At 44.2% G+C, this 22,500-nt stretch overlaps 1 protein-coding gene across 1 annotated transcript; it reads right to left on the bottom strand.

The window, feature by feature from the left end:
* Positions 1-1,703: 1,703 nt before the first annotated feature.
* Positions 1,704-15,159, bottom strand: LOC111260031 (twisted gastrulation protein homolog 1-A). Its single transcript, XM_022832499.2, has 7 exons — positions 10,777-15,159; positions 6,766-6,898; positions 6,175-6,343; positions 5,347-5,541; positions 4,749-4,935; positions 3,679-3,830; positions 1,704-3,429 (listed from the first exon to the last, which is right to left on the bottom strand). The coding sequence occupies exons 2-7, from the start codon at positions 6,868-6,870 to the stop codon at positions 3,137-3,139; spliced, it is 1,101 nt and encodes a 366-aa protein (XP_022688234.1). The 5' UTR covers positions 6,871-6,898; positions 10,777-15,159; the 3' UTR covers positions 1,704-3,136.
* Between the last annotated feature and the right edge of the window lie 7,341 nt (positions 15,160-22,500).

Below are 22,500 nucleotides of genomic sequence, written 5' to 3'. Positions count from 1 at the left end.
GTAGAAACGCCACTGGAATAACAGTCAAATTCTTTAGTTTTAATGTACTGGATTTATGAAATTTCGATGTCTCGCAAAGTGTGTCTATAATTGTGCAAAGTAGTAGTACTATATACTGTGTCCATACCTTGGCCCGGACGAGGTTTGATATATAGACAAAAGAAGCATTTTATTTGCTGGGAAATAGATTACTATTTTTCTTCGAGTCGATATTTAGATCTTCAACCAGATAATACTTCGATTCGTACTCATGGCATCGATAACACACATCCATGTCAGTGAGATTCATAACAAACTGTATACTACCCTACAACAGATGGCGCTATATATAGGAGAATTATTACGGACATTTCATTTGGCCAAGCTTTTTAATCTGACCTGATGTAGCGACAGAACCCAAATAAAATAAAGTACATTTTGCCAATACCACAATTGTGCCACTCTTCCCTCTCTGAACGTGTTTTTTTGGATACAGGCCAAGCTTAAGGAACTTTTTCGCCTGATGATTTGTTGAAACAGACTTGTTCGGTGGTGGTCGCCATATCAGAGGCGTCGTCATCGAACTGGATTCAACTTGCTTCCATTCTATTCGACCTTACTTACTTAAAGCAACTCTACTACAAACTATAGCAAGGCCCTACTTCATTATTTTGTATGAGGAGTTTGCCTCTAAAGTCGGGTCTACGCCAGAACGGGCTTGGAAAGCACCGATAGCGTGGATCCATTCGCGAACCGCTGTTTTCTGATGTCCTTATAGCGCCGCTGGTTTACTCGAACAAGACTGAAGTCGGATGACTCAAGTCCGCGCAAAAATAGTCCATTATGGTCGAATTGAAAACTCGTTCCCCGCTTGAGCGATGCTGCTTGGCGGTGGATCGTTGTAGAAATAACGCTTTTTACTCTCTTCGCCAGAAGCACTACCCGCGACAGCGGCAATGGACATTATGGCAGGCTACCTGTCTTTCTTTCGTTTCATTGTCACCTCCCTCTCGATCCAACGTTCCTGCCCCTCAGTATTGTCCTGCTCCATCGAACGGCCGCAGCGCAAACTTCCCATGAGCAACGTGCATGTTTTGTTCAGCGGTTCTGTACGCACCGCAGATCATAGCACGGCGGAGCGCGATGAACGACTGGCTGATCTCTCCATTTGTTGGTGCGTCTCGCGCACGCTGCTTGCTTTCAGCAGACGAACGAATTACATCTCCGTTAACTGACAGGGCCATAGCGGCAATAGCTGAGGTCGATCCTAGGCACAGAATTTCTCTGTGCTGCTACAGGGTTGTAGCACTTCTCGGCCTTTTCGAGAGTGTCTACCCGAGCCCATATAAGTATTCTCCGAAAAAAGGACCACGCAGTAGAGCCTACGCTTAGTACACGTGGAGCACTGGTGTAGTATGAAAAAATCGATCTTTTTTTTTCTTATCTCTTTGGCTCCTCTAGAGCATTTATCTGTTTACGTCTACGAGCCCCGGCCAGAATTCGCCGTGATGTCAAAAATTGCGCTATATTAAAGACGGTTCATTCAAAGGAACTTGATAAAGGATCGTTCGTAAATGATCAACCCTATAATAGAAAGTAAATTTATGTTCCGAAAATAAATAAGCCGAATTTCAGAAAAAACACCTGGGAAAAGAGTCGTCTCTACGCTATTCTGTCTATACTTATGTTTACAATACCTAATAAAAAGACTCGTTCGCAGAGAGTTTAGTTTTCCTTAGAGACACAGCCTCTTATTTACTTCATTTTTCTTTTCGTTTTATTATTTTTATCATTTTATTAGTAATTTTACTTTTCGTATTTTTCTTTCTTTTAATACAATAATAATGATAATAGCCATATGAATTAATATTAAAATATTACATTGACGTACAATTAACAGTAATTTATTCAACATCGTGATTATGGCTTTGTTGAAACTTTTCAAGCGAAGACATTGGTCGATTTACTTACACCACCTTCATTCATCATCACCACCTATTTCTTATTCTGCTACTGACAATATTGTTACTATGATTTTCATTTGTGAATTGATACTTGAAGATCTACTTCATTGAAACATTGTCTGTTGTACTTTATTCCATTTTTTTCTATCTGTATGTATGTATGTATGTATGTATGCTAAAATAAATACAAAGTCTGTATCTTTGTGTATGGCTGCGTATGTTCATTTGTGTGTGTGTCTGTTTGTGTTTATCCGGCCATCAAAAGTTGACTCTAAGTCGCGTAAGTGCTCGGTACATTAACCATCTATTTTAACAACGTAATTCACGAGAACTTTAACGGATACATTGTCTATTATATATAATCTGGAAGGTTCATTATACGATTGTATATATATTTATGTATATTCGTTTGATGTCTATGATACAAAAAGCGATTCCGCTCAAGTGTCTGCCCGCCAGTAGAAACGAAAAGCCAGGCTCAAGGACAACGGAGATCGACAATAAGCACCATCGGCGTGTCCATGTTGGAAACAAAGCGAACAAATACGTAGCCCTACGCTTCGTTCGAAGACACGCTTTTATCTGCAGCAATTTTCTATTTTCATCAAGTTTGTTATATAACAAGTCTGTTTTTGTCCCATGTTTATCTTCGACTTGACCTACTTACATAAGCATCTGCATTTGCATCGTTAAGTCTTTCTTCATCTCTCCATTTCTACACCGTCAGAGTCCACTTTCTCTAGTCACTCTAGCTCTAATCTTCACACTTGTTGTCTTCTCGTATTTTCTTTTTATATAAATAATAAATACTTGCCTATTATTTTATATCATGTACTAATACATTTATATTTACAGATCGTGTATGTGTTATGCGTGTGTGCTTCGATGATTATTAGATGTCAGCCGTTTTGACTACACCGCCGATCATTTGAAAAGCATAATTATTATGGGTAATATATATAAGAGAGGGAGGGGGAGAGAGAGAGGGAGAGGGAGGGGAGGGGAGAGAGATGGGGAAAGGGAAAGAGCTATTTTAAAGACTAATTTACAAATTAAATTTGACTGTTTTTCTTATCATCTAGCGAGTGGCGTGTTCTTACATTTTGTCAACAGTGTCGTAAGAACGTGCTCCTCGTCTTTATTAGAACGTAAACGCCCTAACTTTAGGTTGTGTGCTAAAGAGCACAATCGACTTATGCTGCTAGACTATTATCATCAGCTTTATGAAGCTTTCCTAAAGGCTCACTAGACGCTACGGGAACGGCGGTTTTGCTTTGGTTAGCGCCGCTACTGTTTCCATTGGGCAAAGCGGACATCTGGTGAACTGGAATTGTTTCCGAGACGGTGGCAAAACTCGCCGGTGAAGCTTCTGATGTCACGGGCAAAGCTGACTCCGTTCGTTCGACGCCGTTTGGTTCCTCACTTACATCTACATGAACTGGGGAGCTTGCTACGGAAGGACTCAACGCCGGTGGACTCGGCCGGCCTATAATTGAAAATATTCATATCATAGTTGTTTAGCCACTTAGAATGATCATTCAGTTACAATACAGCAACGGCTGGCTTTAAGCATACCCAGGGGGAGAGAGACCGGGATCTGACCAGATCGTAGAATCGTTTTAATGGAAAAAGTTGTCAGGACACTCTCACAAATCATGTTGTGGTACGGACGTAAGACTATCAAGTAGATCGAGCATTCAGTACAACAAAAAAACAGGTGAAAATTGACACTTACTGTCAGGATTTTCGATCACAGTCTCTTCGTCATTGTCATCATTGTCTGTCAGGAACTCGTTGTTCAGCGGACATTGTTGACAGCGGCCTTCATGAAGACCATAGTTGAGGCAAGTACTTCCCACACACTCGCAGCACCCATCGTGAAACCATCTGCGCACATAAACGAGAACAGGCAGCAGCGTTAGAGCATAATGACTAGAAATACCGGTCGCTATTCTATTGCTAGTAACGAATACCTACTAAACGAACTTTTTACGGCGAGAAGGCACATCAGCCATTCATAGGGCACCACTGCAGAGACGTGATCACCGTGCTAATAGAAGTGATAAACGGATAGCGATGATGCTTACTACATAATGCAAGTGTACAAAGTAAACCTTCTCGCATCTGATGTATTTTGGTCTTTTAGGACAACTGTCCAGTACTAGAATAAGACAGAAATCAGTTTATTCCCGCCCCGTCAGTCACACGTTAAGAATTATGAATCTAGTTTTACTTCTACATTCTAGTTCTGGCATTTATTACGGTTAGGCAATCTGCTTGTCCATATCCATTCGTTGTTTGTGAAACCATATCTCTACTGACGTAGCCCCTCTCACAGGGTTGCCTAATTGCTTCGGCATCTAGGTATTCTTCTCGAAGGAACAAGCAAACGTATGCCTTACTCTGTCTACGTGTCTAGCCCACCGGCCGTGGCGTTATGTCGTCTCGCTCATTCGAGATCTCTTCACCAAGAGAAGATACCACCAAATCGCTTTAATCTATTCGGGTCTCGCGTATTCAACAGGTTCAGCTCAGGATAGTACCTGTACACTTGTTTATGCTCTGCCGCTGCAGGCCCAGAGTAACGTACGGGGAAATGTATTACAATTATATAGTTTTTATACCCGTCCATTAAAATAAAGCTGCTTATCTTCGTCACTAACACAAGGAGAATATGAGCGAACGTCTCACGGCATTGACAAGATTCTCCTCATAATAGGGGGTGAAAGTTCGTATGGTACACACAGGAAGTTAGTTGTGCCATAACTATATAAGTGTAGTTTTTTGTCGATACTTGTTGCTCACCTGTAACTAGTGGCGCCAAGACTCATGCAGTTTTCGCGACATTTGTTTAGCGACAGGCAGGGCTTCATGAAGGCAACAGTACAGTTGACGTCGTCGGCTTTTGTATTCGAATCATACGTGGGGTTGATGTTGATCGGTGATGGCGTCGAGTCGATCGAATCATTTATGCCAACTGGATGCGGGATGACTGTAAAAAGAAAAAGATCCTTATCTCACTGCATGACAAACACCCCCCAAGGCCAGCCTATGAAAACCTAAATGCGTCCATTCATTGGTTGTGCTTAAAAATTCAGCAAAATGTCTATGTCACGAATGACTTTGTATGTATATGCTATGTCGCTTATGTTTCATGTGTTTGCAAAAATCTCTCTACCTTGGATGCGCATACTCAGGCTGAGATTAAACTACTACTGAACAAAACTATTTTATGATGACTAGCGTAGTAATCATGTTACGTTGGCTATTCGAACGCGTTCGTCGCTCGGGTCCCAATAGGCAGCAAAGAGCTAAAACTCTAAACAAGACGAAGGGTGACGATACAAATTTGACGACGACGACGGCGTCTTTTTTATGTTTGGTGAGGATACTGATTACGTACTGCTGACAAAGTGTATGTCCTTGTTGAGTCCGATGACGGTGTGATGCGCTGGAAAAGATAGGGACGTCCAGCGCCCCTGTGACGCATCGACACTTTCCATGAGCAACTGGAATAGCTCCGGAATCGGGTCTGGGAGATCTTCGACGTTTGATTTTTGACTCAGCGAAAACTCTCTATTATCTTTTCGGCAAACATCTAATATCAAAGGGGCAACACAACAAAAATGAACGACAAGATTGAATAAATACAATGCTACTTGTTTCAGCGATGGGTGATCATTTGCTGAAAGGTAAATTTTCTTTGGGTATAGCCATAGGCACAGACGAAAGCTGTCTTTTGTGCAAGGGCCAGCGTATTGTTGAGTACGAGCAACGCAAATTAATCAACGAATACGATATTTGAACACTGCTTTAAAGAGGCTAGGTTATATCTAGCAATAGAGGCAGTGTTTGATAGACGCTCTATAGGCGTGAGTTCTTTTTCTTTCTTATTGGAACAAGGCCAACATACACGCACACACGGTATAGCGTAGTTTATCTCACCATTGGTTAAACCGATCCTAAAAGGGAAAATACTTTAATAAATAATGGCTACCTGTTCGAAAATGTTTGAAACGTCGTTAAGTAGATATTCTGTTCAATAATATGGTACAGTACGGAACAACGCGCTCAGGGGATTATGGTCATCAACCATAACCAAAAGATATACCCTTTAAATGCGTCGGTGTTAGCAAAAATCTAAAGCTATACTATATATGAGAAGCTTCTACATGTTGACCTTCAGGACATATGACTGGGTAAAAGGCACTGATTGTGCGAGTGAACGTACCAACACAAGAACAGCAATCCGTGTACAGGTAGTCGAGGCAGTAGAAACAGTCTTTAGCGCAGGTGATGTTGTTTCGTACAGGATCTGGCCCACATTTACACGATTGGGTCAGGAGGCATTTTGATACGACGCTTCCACAAACTGACTCATTACAACCATGCGGCAACGTCTAAAAATTCAGAGAATAAAAGATGTTACTAATCGCATAGTTCATTTGTAACAATGGTGAGAACAACGTAGTACGAAACATTACGGCACAGTCGCGTCTACTACAAACGCGGGAGTAGTCTCATTCGGGGTAGAAATAACAGGTTCGGGAGAGATCTATTGCGTAGCATGCGGCCGTATTTGCACGACATTGAAAACGTGTGGAATACAATTCTTCACTCGTCTCAACTTCCACAGTTATCCAATAACAGCGTTAAAGTGCACGGGAAAGCGTTACCAAATATGGCTGTACAAATTAGCAGATTCTTAATTGACCTTACAAGTAACACCGTACCAGTTTACGCAATACCTTTGAAGGCCCATGCAATCAGAGATGGACAAATGTAGTCCACTATCATCGAACCTATATATATAAACGCTTACCGGTTTTGTGGGCTCGGCGGTCGCTACCGTCCGAGCGTAAAAGCATATGCAGACGATGACTAAACAGCCAACAAAATAGGCCGCGGGTCGACATCGGCTGGTCATTTTCGGGCGTTGATCACTGCGGCAATCTCTGAAAGTGACCAGACAGAAAGATGGCACAATAAGCATAAAGATAGTCAAAAAGTTCACTCGTTCTCTCACTTAGACAAAGCTGTCGATGATTGAATGCTTAATGCTTAAACCAAATTAAATCTCTTCTATTTCGAGCTCTTACTGCCACCGCTTTCAGCTGCCTGCTTTAAGCAGGTAGTGGACAATTGCTAGTGAAGGCAAAACGGAAGATGAAGCCCAACTAAAGAAAACGATCAGCCGCTGACTGCTTCAGCCTTTCGGGGACTCACGTCATCGACGCGAAGCGGGACGTTAGCGATCGACAAGAAATAGACTAAGGACCTCCCCAATGTTATCACCTGCTGCCGCCTGCTTATCATGTCTTGAACGATGCGCTGTCCGACGTGAAGATGGCATCTTGCTTGAAGATGACTGAGCCGCTGCGTTTTCGTTTCGAGGCTTAGAATTGACGAGGAATAACCGGGTGCGTGTCCTTGTCGCGCGAATTCGTAGTGAAATGGCTAGCACAGCAGAGGATTGCAGACGGTGCCTCATTTCCTATTTAGTAGTATCCCCCTACACCGCGCTGTGCGTAGTAAATACGAAGTATAAAGCTATCGTATTTTCAGTCCGCTTACCTTCGATTCAATGGCTAGCGATCATTTTGCTGCTGTCTCGACTGCTTTTCTCAATATCGAAACGGACCACCTCGGTTGAAGAATTCAAACAAGAAAATCTGCTGTTTTTGCCATTTCTCTTGGAGCATTGACAGAGACATTATATTTTGTACGTAGCCAGCATTGGCCAAATAACGGGGTATGCTTTATTGATGACCAGTAAAGGAAATATTACGAACATCCACACAAATGTGTACATCTATCGCTGGACACATGTCGTTGCTGGTTGTACTTTGCATCAGCTGAAATTTCTTGTAAGTCCTGCTACTTGGAAACTCGAATAGTCCTGCAGCGACGACGTGAGACTGCGTACGGAATATGGTAGAATACAGAAAGAAAATTTGATGTACAGCAGTACAGGAGCGCCACGGTGACTCGCCATATTGGCTTCACCACTGCCACCAGTCGGAGTCCTTAATTTGTGCAATCACGGTATCCCGTTTGTAATAGTCGCCGTCGTCACAGTGGGCGTCGGTTAGGCCGGTTTCATGTTTATTCGCACCCTGCACTGTTAATCAGTCTGTCTGAGAGCCAGTCACCTCGCATCTGAGCAATATGAGTGCCGCTGCTCCGCCCTCGAGAGCTTGAAGTCTTGAAGATTTTCGCACTTCGAAGAAGTTGCGGGTCTGCGTGAGCTCGGGTGCCTGTCGTCTGCACTCAGTAGTCGCAGACATTGAGCTAGTAATCGTTCATCTCCGCAGAAGCTCAAGGGGTTGAAGATCGGCCCCACAGCGGCTGGACGCCCGTCTAATGGTGAAGTATACGTGGGTGGTTGGATGAATGTTTTTGCGCCGAGTAAGTGTTTCATTATGATATGTGTCCCGTCTCGCCGGCTAGCAACCGTCATCAATATGGGGGTGAGCTTGGGACTCAGCCGAAGATCAATACGGGATTCCTCCTGGCGCCAGCGTACTGGGATTGGCTGGCCTCTCACACGGTATCCTACATCGCGTACAAAAGCACTATACCGTGTACTCCAAGACACTAACGAGGTGTAGAGGCACAGCGGCGAATCGACGTGACCGGCCTAGCAACTTACAACAATGAGACATCGGGAGATCTTTAAGCAGCAAGAGTTAAAGGGGAATGGGGCGGGGGCGGGGGCGGGGGGACAACTCCTCGACAGTAACACCTTCCGCCTGAACATCAACCCCTCACCGCCTCTCGTGTACAGCAAACCAAACTACCGAGAAACAAATCGTGCTGGAATCGCTTCTACACTCGCCCTGTCGTATACACGCGTCAATGGCTAGGTCAAACTTGTCGACGCATCTTGCCTGCTGCGTGGAAGCTCAGCCTATAACATACAAATGACTATCGTCAAAAAGCTTCAATTAGCCTGAGTTAATCCGTTGGCCATTGGCATTGTTTATCGGTTTACAATGCTGATCGGCCAGTATAATCGGATGGCTAGTGAACCCATCTGCCGATTTGCGAGTCATCTCACCGCAGTGATGGCGGCAGATCTCTTGTCGCTCACTAATCCGATCCAATAGCAAGCGCGTGCGACTCGGCCTAGCTTGGCCCAGGGAGCCTCGGGTGATCTTCAATGAACCCTTCGCTAATAGTTCCCTGATCCAAGTAGTATAGCTGTACGCAAATATTTGTCTTAGCGCGATAGTCCGTATGAAGTGTTCCGAAACGCTGATTGTAAGGTGGTACTCTATTCTGTATACAAACAGATCTGAACTAGACATCAAATTGACGCTGCAACGGCCGAGTGACGCATGGCAGCTTCACCAGTATAGATGTTCTTACAGTCAGATCAACGCTAAAGGATAAGGATATCCTTAAGCTAAATTTACTGAAGTCACCGCTTGTATATCGGCTCGTAAACAGTGTTTTTGAGGTCAGTGATCGATCATTATAATATCATAGTCGAGGTATCATGTTAAAATGGAATACTTTCAAGATTATTATTTCTGTTATCAGATAATGTTGCTATTATTTTATGGAGTTGATTCTTAAATAATGTCTCGACGATGGAAAATATCTAGCAAATAAAGACGGATCATCGTCATCTATACAATCTCATCTTTACTGTGTACAAGATGCTGGCCAAATGTAAGCGCGTAAGTGTTCTTTGCGTCAGATGGTGGAAATAGTAATCTATTTCCAAGTGCTGGCTCTCAGGAGTCAGCTGTTTCTGGCGTCATCTGTATTGGCGTCATCGCTCGAAACGCTACTGCGATGCCACCCACACCATTGACTTCGTACGATGAAGTATGCACTCTCCACCACGATGCCGCGCAACAGTGAATTTTCATATAACTTCATCTGGATGCTTTTTGTTGTTTGTCGCTTGCATAGATCGACACGACCTTCGTGTAATCTAAAGTTGTGCAACTGCACAGATCCTTTGCAGACGTGATAGGCAAGGGGCCGTTTGCGGATCCTTACTTATCGGGTATTCGGCGGCAGGACCTCAATGAAGGCTATGACATAAGTGACAAGCATCACATTGTCATCTATGATTGAAACGCGCTCCTGCTATGATTAGTATAACTATAGTAACCTACTATAATGCTGTTTTATTTTGCACTTTCTATATTTTTAATCCTCGAAACACTTCCATCCGTCTGTAGCGTGTGTGGTGTCTGTGTTCATGCTCCTGACGTGCAGTGGTTCCTTTCTTTCTACGGCCCCTACCTCGAGGACTATTCTTCTCGTCTATTGTAGATCATAAGGATACTATCTTTAATCATTTGCTGGTCATTGTGGCGCGATATCAAGCTCATACAGTGTTCTATAGTGATTTTTCGTTCTCTTCCGGTAGAAAGGTTCGTTTAGATGCCGATGCGGGAACCATCTCCTACCATCAGGTAGAGAGATGTCCCAGAGATAAACGCCTAGATAATGACAGAAAAAAGAAGCTTTGACAACACTCCCAACCCCAGCATTTCTGCTGCGTGAAAATGTACGGGACACATCTGTACTGGTGTTGTGCTCCTATTCGCTATACATTTTGCTAAAGGGATTCGGCAGCAGGGAAATAGGACAAAGACAAGGCCTTTTTGCGACGACTGAAACTGTCCACTTCATGTCATACGCATCAGCTTCAAATTCAGCCACTTCGACGTTGTGTTAGCGCCGATATCTTTTCACGACCAGAAATTATTATTGTGAGTACTATTATTATTGTCGTAGCAGTAATTGTTGTTTAAGAGTCGTGAGAAAAAATAACTTGACCAAAGTGCTATTTTCTAGCATGAATACTAACTCTTTGGTTGAGGGGTAGATGAGCTGTTGTTTTGCAGGATGCTAATGGCGATGTCCGTCCTGCTAGCGTCGACGTCTCGGTCGGGTGTACGAGATATCTCTCAAACAAAGATGGGAATCGTGATTGGTTGGTAAGGTGAACAAGACTGCACGCTATCACACGTCGTCGTCGTCGTCGTCGTCGTCGTCGTCGTCGTCGTTTTTCCACCACTCACCGACGACTAGCAGTGCAGCTATAGGTGTCGTGCTAACAAAACAACTCTGATGGAAATAATATTATTTCGCTCCCCTGCTGTTCATCTTAACGGTTCTTTCTACAGTGTCAACATAATAACGATGACGGTGACGGGCGATACGCTAAGCAACACTAAGCTACGTTCGACCGTCAAAGCGGGATGAATGAACGGCTCCTTATTGGCACGCACTTTGTCGTTGTCTATCAATGAATCAATCAATCGATCGATCGATCGATCGATCAATCGACTCCGCCAGTCAACGCTAATTCGTCTGCTTTTCTTCTGCAGAAGTACGTCTATAGACGCACAGGCCTACGCGCACCTCTACTTCACATTGACGATGCGCGACACTAGCACAACAACATGGCTGATTCGTCCCCTTCACGCGCGCTCTCCCTGTTTCTCGCACACGATCACTTTCTCCTTTATTCTAGCACTTCTCCTATTCTACTTTGTTATATTTAATAGCTAAAACGCGTCACGATCGCTCCTTCTACCTTCTTTACTATTCGGCTCTGTCGCTGGCTATTGGGCGGCTTAAGCATGCGCGCAAGTGCCGCACGCTTCCAGACGTTCGTCGCGCTGGCGTATATCGCCGAAACAACACTTTTCTCTAACACTGGCTCAGTGATACCTAAATAAACACCAGAAGCACCAGCATTGGTTGTCGATCAGCACCGGGTAGCTAGCAGTGTCCAGAGAATAGAGAACAAAGACGTTAAGGTCTTCTCTCGCTCCCTGTCTTAGCTCTTTTCTATCTCCAGAACTAAATGGTGGGATAATATCGCGCACCGTCTGCTAGGACGGCAACAGTCGACTATGGGCCGTTGCTGGCGTGGCTTTACCGTGTCGGTCGTTAGTCGCCAAGACGCTAGGGCTGCGGATATTTTTGGGACAAAGAGGTTTCCGATCAGCCGGCCAACTGCCGACTTGTCCGCTCCCGTCGTTGCTCTACCGCAATCGTTCCTTTTCCCTAAGCTTCTTCTACTCGAGCGACTACAGCGCGCATTGCTGTTCGACTGCGTTATAGAGCACCTTTCGCGTTTCGATCGAGCGCACCAACTCAGCTAGCTAGCTAGCTAGCTAGCCAGCCGTCAGCGTCAACAGCGATAGTAACACTACTAGGACCGACGTGACCGTAAACACTCTTCCCACAGTCAGCGACGCTCTCTGATAGAACAGAATAGGACGGAATGGAAATTAGGGAACTGGTCTGTTTCAGCGCTGCTAATGAAACCTCTTGAGCGTCCGTGTGAGTCAGGGCGTATTTGTTGCACCGTTTGTTGTTAATGGCTTAGGCAACGGATGGCCAGCGGACGTGCCTCTGTTAACGGTGCTACCTGCTATCGCAAAGTCTGCTCAGTTGACCGGTAGATGCACTGTGTTTGTATGTGGGTGCTCTACCGGCATCGCCAGTCTGAGGTCGTCGAATTTGCCTGTGCCTACTGCATCATCCTCCGTCCCTGCTATTGTCGTTCCGTAGAGCGTCGCAATAGTTCAGTATTGCTCGTGCCTTTTGAAGCTCTCCCACTAGAGAATTCTCGCGGTATTTTGTGTTCACGTTGCTCACAATTACTGCCAGCATTAGCTTTCGCACAGATCTCTAATGCACACTGGGTGAGGAGTTGCGTGATCGTCGTCTTGCTCGGTCGGTGTTGACAGGACCCCCGCTTCCGAAATGTATAGGTCGGCTGATTGCTGCGCTTCTTGTAAAAGAGTATGTATTTACCAAATGCTGCGCATTTGTATTTTTACCAGCTAACGACTGTCGTTGCGCCTGTCATCGTTTTCGTCACTGGCGAATCCGGTAACAGCCGATTATTAAAAGACACTGCACTTCGCGGAATCAATCACTAGGCCCGTTGTTCGGCCTTTAAAGGCGTGTTGCTGCAACTTTCCTCTTCGATGTTGTCTAAACAGTCAGTGCTATGGCAGGCTCACAGACCCATCGTTTCTCCATGACACACGATCGGTCCTATTCATAATTTATGTTACTACAATATGCACGAAATTAATGAAGCTGTATGAAATCGGCCTGTAGTAACTCGTCTGCACTCGATGACACCTTCGTCGTTGATGAACTCTTGCTTTGTATTCGTCCGCGCACGCACCCAGACGCCAGTGAGCCTGTGACTGCGGCTGCAATTTGCCTGCAGGCGGAACTCGCATCGAATATCGCGTATCGTCGTGAGCTAAACAGGAATAAAGCCGAGTGGAGAGGGCCTGCACGCTCCAGTCCGCTACCCTCTCCGCAGAATAACTGAGCAGTCGCATTAGCGAACGACGTCTGTTGCTAGCAGCGATCCAGGAACGATCACGAATGGACAGAACGGCGCGATCGGTAAATCAGCTTGATCCCTTCTTCTACAAACTGAGTAGGTAGCGTTGTTATTGTTTGCATCGCTGCTGATGGCGACGCTTAGACATCGGGTTACTGCTGCAGAGTCTCCGTCGTTGAGTGCGACCTCTGCGGTTATCGGATGTTGGCTTGCTATATTGTACAGATAACCACAGCGATCGGTGGCCAGTTGCATCAATCCAATTGCACCTGTAAATTGTGTGAGTATTGCCACTGTCTAAGAGGAACCTAATTCGTCACGAGCCGATGTTCCTTAAAGTGAGCCTCGACTAGGTTTAGCCAGCCAGAGGACAAAGTCTATACGTAGGCAAGGCTGATCAATGCGCATCGGACAAAAGTGATCGCCTTTGGAAAAATCATTGAGCACCGGCGCTGGTCTGAAGTGGTTGTTTTCTAAATCAGAACAAGGTCATAGTAAACTAATTGAAAAGTCGTTTTTCCCTCATAAATTCATTTGAAATACTTTCTCGTGGCCAGCAAGTACATGACAGCTGGGATGGACAACTGCAGGACCTGTGAGAGGGCTTGACGACCCATCTGGTACGCTCGTTTCCAGACCGTATGCAACGATCAGCACAAACGGCTTCCTATTATAGCCGTCAATAGTCGTAACTTAATTTCCACAGACTTACTGTAATTACACACAGACTTAACGTCCCGCGCTTTAGCTATGTAGAACTGATCATGTTGCTTTGATAATTAGTTAAGGAAATACTTATAGCAACCGATCGTTGATGATGTATAGGTAATCAACAAATGAGTTTTCAATGGACGATGAAACGACGAGTAGGCGACGTGATTCATTTAGCTGAGGAATAGTTCCTTGAATGCTTTTTCCGGTCCTTCGGCGACCGGTGCTCGAAATTCTGCCATGTTGTGATCGTGCCGTTTCATAGGTCTGTTGGAGGAAAAGCTAGCTAGTACCGGCGAAACCCGTTCGAAGTAATGATGCCTAAGAGTTTAGCTAGCTGTCGGAGAAAATAAATATTTGGTACGCGTCGAAAACGGCATATCTATAATAAATAGGTGGAGTCGTGTACGTATCAGCAAATTGTAAAGATTGGTCAGATGGCTCTCTCTAGCGATAGCTTTCTCTCTTTACATTTTAGTCCGCTGCTAATGAATGGTGCTTAACTATATCGATCCTTGCTACGAATCTCCTCGGAATTGTTTGCAGTCACGCATACCGCTATACCACATGAACGCGCACGATCAGCATAAAAAAAGCTAGTTCGTACTCCGTGTCTATGACCAGAGTCATCAAAGTTGCTTCATGCGTTGTGGTACGTAAAGGCGATCCGGATGGCTGCAAAAGACCAGGTCACAGCAGTTCGTCATCCGATAGGCTGGTCGTAGATCGTCGCCCAAAATAGCAGCGAAAGTAACAACTCAAAGTTAGAACGCGTAGGAAATGGCCCCTAGGTTTCCGATAGGTACTGATTAGCTAACAACGCAATAAGGGTTAGTTACGAAGATGGTCCGAGACTTTTACCTTGCAGACTGCACTCAGCAAGTTCAATTCATTATCGATCATAGTAGAAATAATGTACTCTAATGTGGTTTGCTAAAGCGCTGAACTTAACCTTCACGACCGATCTTCATGAGACAATCAGCGATGCTTCTAATTTCCTAAAATCATATACTATCTACTCGTAATACGCTATATTTGAAATTCATCATGTCACAGACAGTATTATACCTCATTGATGGCATCATGAGTCTATATTACACCTTGTCGAAATAAATTTGACCTCGATTTTCCCTATTCACTTCGATGTTTCAATAAAACTTATTTCAATCGTGATCTGACTCAATAACGAGGGCAGATTAATAGTCGTAAGGTGAGAGCTGTCGCTCACAGCCTGACATGTCTTTAATAAGAATCACGTGGGAAAAGGGTTAGTTTAATTAGCAGATAAAGATTTCTACGATTGTAAGCGTCAATATTAGCTACGCTAGAAATAAATCGTTTACGTAACGAAGTACTAGAAGCTTAGAAATCCCGCCAAGATTGTTATTATAGTTTCAATTGAAGCATAGTAATTTGGATAACGTGCTCTTCATTTTGGACATCGTTTGCTAAGTTCTTCTCCGCAAGCTATATTCAAGTGTCACCTTAAATAAGAATAATTGAATACTCAGTAGCCAGTCCATAGGCAGGTGGAACTATACTTCAATCCATCTTTACAAATAATTCTGTCCATATGGACGTCTATAGATTACTTCCTATGAGCAAGACGAAACACCGAGCAATTGGCGATAGATCAACGATTTTTTTTTTTTGCAATTTACACAAGCCATCGTTGAACTTTATTAGAACACGGTCAACCGAATTTCGATCCGATTTAGCCCAAGCAAAATTCTGGACAAATCTCTTTGTTTATTTCGAAGGCTTCTGCGACGATCATCCGTAACATTTCTCCATGCCGATGCCCGCTGTCAGCATCCGTCCTTGGTTAGCTAAGCCAACCCCTTAGCGACATGCTACCAATATCGCAAGTTCTCAGTAGGTTTTCCAAAAGTTCCAAAAAAACCTTACTCAACGAAAGGACGTGTCATCAATGTTTATTAATAGATGAATTAATGGTTGACCGTATTTAACATATTACCTAGACAATTTTCGGTTATTAGAGGAAAAGGCTGCTGTTACAGTAATTTGGCTATAACGACTCGGAACTTCCGTATTAAATTGAGAAATAAGTGATATATGAGCTAGCTCATAGTCAAGTGATCAAATATCCTAAGTTCCCCGATGAAAATTAGTTGCTGTCAAGTTTCAAGCGTCGTTGGACCGGTGACTTTGCTGCATTCGATACGAGGCCTACAACGGAACCATTTTCCGCTTTATTGGTACTTACTTAAACGGTAATCTTAGCGAACTTTTTTCTAAAATTGTCCCGGCCTGTATATTTTTCCAACTTTATTTTACCAAGTTGTCAAAAGCCATTTATACCGCAATTTTACACCGCAATGCGCAACACAAATAGACAAAACCGATATAAGGTCAACCACAAAAGCCCGCAGTTTAACAAATCACGACTTTTTTTTGTCGTTTTTATCTTAGCTAATTGCAAAAAGGCAGAATGGTAACGGACAATACTCTTGGATTTGTCTCGTTTAGGTGAATGCGGCCATTTGTGTATGCTGTTTAAAGTATCTACTCGAAATGAAGTACTCTTTTTTTCAGGAAGCCAAAAAATATTCTAACAACAAGCAAAGTACTACGAGGAGTACCGCTCGTGTTTTTTCGGCTCTATGGACAAACGGCTTATGAAAAACGCCGCCTTTTTGTTGTGCCCTACAAAAAGAAGGTTACTCACGTTTGCCGTCGCTCACATCGCTGACAGGGTTGCGCCCCTCTCTGGGCTCAGTCAGTGGCGAGGAACTTCTTAGCCTTCGATTAGCCTGATGAATCAAAGCTAGGAATCTTTATTCAGGTTGTATTAGGCCTGCCTGGTTCAAATCCGCCAGCCGGTGAGATCCGTGTGAGTGAATTTATATACATGTATATACACACCAAAAATTGCAGTTGCCATTTGTCCTTCTCCTTTATCGATTTTTCGATGATATTCACGGTTAACTTGTTTTTGAGCGTAAGACGGCGGGCATAACTCGAATGACACATCTTTTTCAAACACATCTTTGTCGATGACTTCAACAGGAAGCACTTCATAGGAGTTTCAGCGCGACACCCTTGTGTATTGTAAGTAAGCAAAAACCGCCGAGAGGTTCTCGACTCCTCGAGAGCTTTCGGTCATTATCGCATCTTAGTGCCCTTAAGAATAAGAGCCGCTTCGGCTGGCCTAGTGCAGTATAGTAGCAACCTCAGCAACTTCAAGCCAGAAATTAGAATGTGAGCTATTTGCTGTCGTCTGGCCTAGGTTGTGCTCGCCTCGTTCGATCAATCGATAGTTGATGTCGTCCATAGAACACACTGGCGGCGTCATCCATCGACATCGTGGTTATACTAAACAGTATAGCGTTTAAGGAGGCAGTGTTTAGGGCCCCGAGGAAGCTGTGGACGAGAATCGGATCTCTACCAAGAGCGCAAAAAAAAAAGAGAGAAAATCATTTCGCGATGCCTGCTGCAACCTGCCACTTAGGACCAACTATTTAGACTCATCTCATGAAACGATACGCGGGCATTCTGTGACGACAGAAGTTGACTGAGCTACCTACTGTAGTATTAACAGTAGCAGGCCTAGGCCACACCCTGACGGCCATCCGCATCACGCCGTTCCCACTAATAGTCGATGCTTGTAGACTGTTCATTCATGCGCATCTTGGACGGAGTAAGTAGGTGGTGCAGGAAATTCAAGAATTAAACGGACCGCTGCTGTTAATGCTACGAATTGCAACTGCTCGCTACGAGTCTCCGCAGGTCCATTGGACAGCTTGCAAGGATCAGGTCCAGATTCACAAGCGCCTTTGAGCATATAGCTCTTCTTCGCCCTCTTCAACGATAGCTATAGGTAGTATGTTGCAGATGTAAGGGTTCGTTTAACGAATTAAGGGAACGTCAACAAGTGCCTTAAATACTTAGATTCTTTGAGAAGGCTGGCAATTTATCCTTTCTCTTCCTCTGTATTTTTAATTGAAAATAGAGAAATCGGTATATGGCACGAGATAAAAACGATACCTTAGAGCCATATTTTGCTGTAGTCTTTTGTTTCGGCCAGATATGTGACATACCGCATGATCTTAAGCCGCCTTTGGCTCTGGCCTGTTTCGTCATCTCCAAGAGCTATCTTATGGCATCTTTTCATTTGATCTCTCAATAAATTTGATGAGATAGGGAGGGACAAGGGAGCTTTGAAATCGCAAATCTTTGAGATTACAGACCTCCGACGATGAGCGTTCTTCTTGAATAGGTTTCCGTTTCGACTAATCACTGACTTCTTGCTAAGAACATAGTTCGCCTATGGTAGCCGGTGAACTTCACGAGCTGCGCGTATTTGATGCGTTCTTTTCGCTATTTCCGAGTATTTTGCCCCCTCTCTCAAAAGTATCTATATCTCAGCGTCTCAAAACGAAGTTCTCACACCGAAGTCTTTCATCAAAGTGGTCTTTACTTTGTTTAGATTGCAGTAGGTCGCCTAGGCTTATCAGATAGCACGCAATGGCTCTTTCCACTTTAATGAGGCTTCAGTGTTCTTTGAGCACTATAAAGAGGTCGGCGGACGAAGACAGCAACCAAGCGGTAACAAGGGAGATGGCAGAGTTAAATTAATCTTAATCCATCGATCTGCTCTTGGCATAAGTCCAACCGCCCTTTTGTCCGTGTAAGTTAAGGGTTATTCGACAGAGGTGGATTCAATATGTAAGATACGACCTAACTCGACATATGAAGCCATACCTGCATACAGATTGAGAAGGATCAGCCTGATTTGAATTGATAGCCGCAATTATGTTTAATCGCTTCAGCTGTCTGTGAAATTGTCTTAAGATACCCTGCAAAGCAGCATCTATGAACTTCTTACTGCAGTATTACTTCTAAGGTGTACCGCTGATTCTTATTGATATCGATTAAGAGCAAGCGCGGGCGGATAACGCCCTGTAATGTTCCGGTTTTTGGTAATTTCCTGTCGCCACCGTATGGAACTGTTCCGCAGAACGTATCGCAAATATTAGTCACAATTGACGTGTAGTGTATAAACTTTGCGTGGTCTCCGGTAAGTTTGACTTAAGTTTGAAAGTTTTCAGCTCTAGCTGAAAGCAGTTATACGATAGATCTGTTAAAGCAAGTGTATGAGAACGGGACCTTACGGAGCCTTAGAGAACAAGTTCTTTTCAGCGGGCTGAGTATATAAACTGGCATCTTTTTTAATTGGGCACGACAATCAATAGCGTTTACCGGAATAACTCCGAGTCCAACGGCGTTGTGCTTCTATGGACTTGATCTGAGGACCGGGGTCACATAAAGTACGACGCGGGCCACTGTACCCCCGAATATACTTAGAGAGTGTGGTTCGCTACAGAGAAGGTAAACAAACTAAAGTTTATAAATCCCCCCCCCCCCCCCACTCAATTTCCAAATAAACGTAAATGTGGTTGGAACGATGAATATGGCTTCACTCGATAAATTACTTTTCCAGAAACTCAATTCCAATTTCTAAATGCCCTACGAAAAATTCTACTGCTTATATCCGACTAAATGTATGTCTATCTCTAAAAAAATGTGAATGAACACACTGTTAGGCACCATTTTGTTGTACGTGACGAAACAATATAGAAACACATTGTTTCTATCCTCACAACTTTATATGGAAATCTCAACGTTAAGATCGCCACACACGTTTACACAGTCTGTTACAGCTAATTTTTTTGTCTAATAACTTTAAGAATCACCAGAGTTTCCTTCTCACAACGAATGACCCGTCGTCTTATCGCTATTTGTCATCTTGTCTCGTTGTTCTACGCGAGAACCTGACAGACATTCGCATGGCGTCGAACCCGACACAGAAGCGTCCTGGCCACGTAAACTTAGGAATCAACTATAAGCGTTAGTGACCGCTTGCTCATTAATCGAGTGACAAAGCGAACAGAAAGGACAACAGACATAAAACAGATATTGCCCAACTTCTAGCGAGATTAGCCAGGGTAATGGCAGCGTCAAATGTTGGCTTACGCTTATGTTTCACGGTTTTTCGTTGCAGTTGACCGTGACCGACCCAGCGATGACCAATGGCAGGCATGCCATACCCAACTGTCGGTCTCATCAAAGAGATCTTCCAACAGGCCCAGATGGTCATATGTGACCGCGTGCGAACGAATCCTCCTAGAAGACGTTCTGAGAACTGATTCAGTTGTGTTACTTGTTGAAGCGATGGTGGTGATTCACGGTTTCGGAGTCGTGGGTCGCAACTTAGCTGAAAGTTGATTCGGTGTGGGGTAGTATCTAGCTGCGTAGCCGGCTGCGGATTCCGAACCTTTCGTTGGTCAATCTTCAATCTTCGCTGCTTTTGTCTGATCCGTCCAGTAGTTTCGAGTCGTTGAGGTTCAATAGGAGGTCCGCGAGCCACGAACAGTCCGCCACCCAATGAGAATGAAGCAGAGTCGACGCGATCAGTTGAAATAATTTTTGCGACGACGAGAGTCTACGTGCGTGCGCTTGTTGACGCTGGGCATTCATCGACATAGTAGGCCTGATGGGATCGCTGGCAATGTATGGCGATATGAACTTCGCGCGTCGAGTTCCATTGACCTACTTGGAGTATTTACTTCTACTGATTTCAGTTGGCTTTTCCCAGAAACCTTCTAGAAAGCCATGCTGAGCGACATGGACAAATTATATATTATTATATAATTAACTCGATGTACTTCTTCATTTCGTAAACAGTTTCTTTGTTCAACAAATACTTGAGTTCTTGATTTGGTATAGGTTCAAACAGTGTATTACATCAACTTACCGATGCGGCCTATACCCGCAAATGCCAAGTTCACTGACAGGTACGGCTTGTCTCTAGTCTCACCTTTCCTGATCTGTGAGGGCTTCCAATTGCATGCAGATGGGATCTCTATGGTACACCGCAGAAACGAGACGCGCACAACCCACGGCTAGCGCCTATGAAATTCGGACATAGAATATCTTCTATTATAGTTCCTGCTGCTGTTGCAGATCCAACTTCTACGTTTTCGTAGCGTTCGGTTGGAGTCTTAGTTCTACATAGTCCATTCTTCACCTAACCTAAACCTTCCTTCTCTTTCGTTCTAGCTCGCGTACCGCTCTTGTTCAATCTACTCACTTCGTCTATATTTATTCCGTCGGCCATTGCCGTTTGTGCCACTACCTCCGTTTCGCGCATCGCGATTATTGTCTGCAGGCCAGCGGGCGGCGGGCGGGCCGGCTGACCGACCGACCGGCAGTGATTACGTCCTGTTGATTACTTTATTTTCTCGTTCAGGTCTCAGATCCTCCGCCTTGCTCCCCCATAGCCGCTTATTCCCTCCCGTTCTAATACCCCCTTGTGTGAGCTCTTTACTTGGAGCACTTGAAGACGAAGCTGAAGCTCAACAAGACGAAGAAGTTGTTCTTCAGTGGGTAGTGACAGAAGCAGCGGCAACAGCAGCAGTAGTTATTCTTTACTTTCCGTTTTCGATATGAGGTAGGAGGGGCTATTCAAACCTACTCGAGTCAACAACAAGATGAGCGCGCATCTCCGTTCGCCACCGGGCGAGGTCCGGCTTGATTCGAATATCGGCCTTAAGCCAGTGTTCGCTAAAATAGCGTAGGCCATCTAGCTCTTCGCAAATGAACAGATAGATCCATCAATAGATAACATTCGAAGACGTGGGCCGCCTACCCGCTAACTATCACACCATTCTTTACTGCTATTGTGTATTGACGTTTGTCACAGTTTGCTTCGGTAGCGGGCGTAAGCCGCAGTGGTAGGATGCGATTGAAGAACTGAATAAACAATGAGAATAGTTAAAGAACATGTTTTAGGAAGTTTCTCTTGTCCGGTTGTTATTATTGTCATTACAAACATCGCTTACGATGAAAATAAAAGTGAGATAAAAGCAGAAAAACGAAAGCTTTCTACTGGTCAACGAATTTACGCACAGTGGAGCAGAGTGCCATGCAGATTCTTGGCAAAGTTCTTGTCTGCAACGATACGCTTTGATTATAGTTGAATCTCCCGGTAAGATACTCAATCGGAAACGCCACAAGTTCCAAGTTACCCTTCAGATATTCTCAGAATGAGTAGTATGAAGTTTTTGTTTTTTCATCAATATTGTATTTCTAATACCAAGTATTTTTTATCCTATATATAGTTACTCTTTTACACCGAAATTACCAAACAATAATTTCTTCTATAAACAATTATACAGCGGGCCTATAAGAGAACCGTTTCTACGACGCAGCACTAACTCGACGCCAGGTACAGCGTTGAAATCAGCGCTTCAGTGGTTCTTCTATGATCTTCTGTAAACGCAGCAAATGTCCCTGTTCCTTGTTATCTTCGCCGTTGAAAGATGAGGTTGATGATGCGGTAGAAACGCGCGGCGCGGCCGAATTGAGCGTGTAAACAAGGATCATTCAGATAGGGAAGGCACCCTGTAATCCTTTCCTGTCGTAGCACTCTGTGCTATTCTATTCTAGCCAGTATTGCGGCTGATCTTGTAACAA

This window comes from Varroa jacobsoni, unplaced genomic scaffold (assembly GCF_002532875.2).
Source record: "Varroa jacobsoni isolate VJ856 unplaced genomic scaffold, vjacob_1.0 scaffold_392, whole genome shotgun sequence".
Classification (NCBI taxonomy): Eukaryota; Metazoa; Arthropoda; class Arachnida; order Mesostigmata; family Varroidae; genus Varroa; species Varroa jacobsoni.
The sequence above is the reverse complement of the archived record's forward strand: the minus strand, read 5'-3'. Positions and strand labels throughout refer to the sequence as shown.

Coding starts and splice junctions, on each gene's coding strand:
- LOC111260031 (XM_022832499.2), bottom strand. CDS start 6,870: ATGACCAGCCGATGTCGACCCGCGGCCTATTTTGTTGGCTGTTTAGTC. Junction 5,542..6,174: donor GGATTGCTGTTCTTGTGTTG/GTACGTTCACTC, acceptor CTTTGATATTAG/ATGTTTGCCGAAAAGATAAT. Junction 4,936..5,346: donor GGACATACACTTTGTCAGCA/GTACGTAATCAG, acceptor TTCTTTTTACAG/TCATCCCGCATCCAGTTGGC.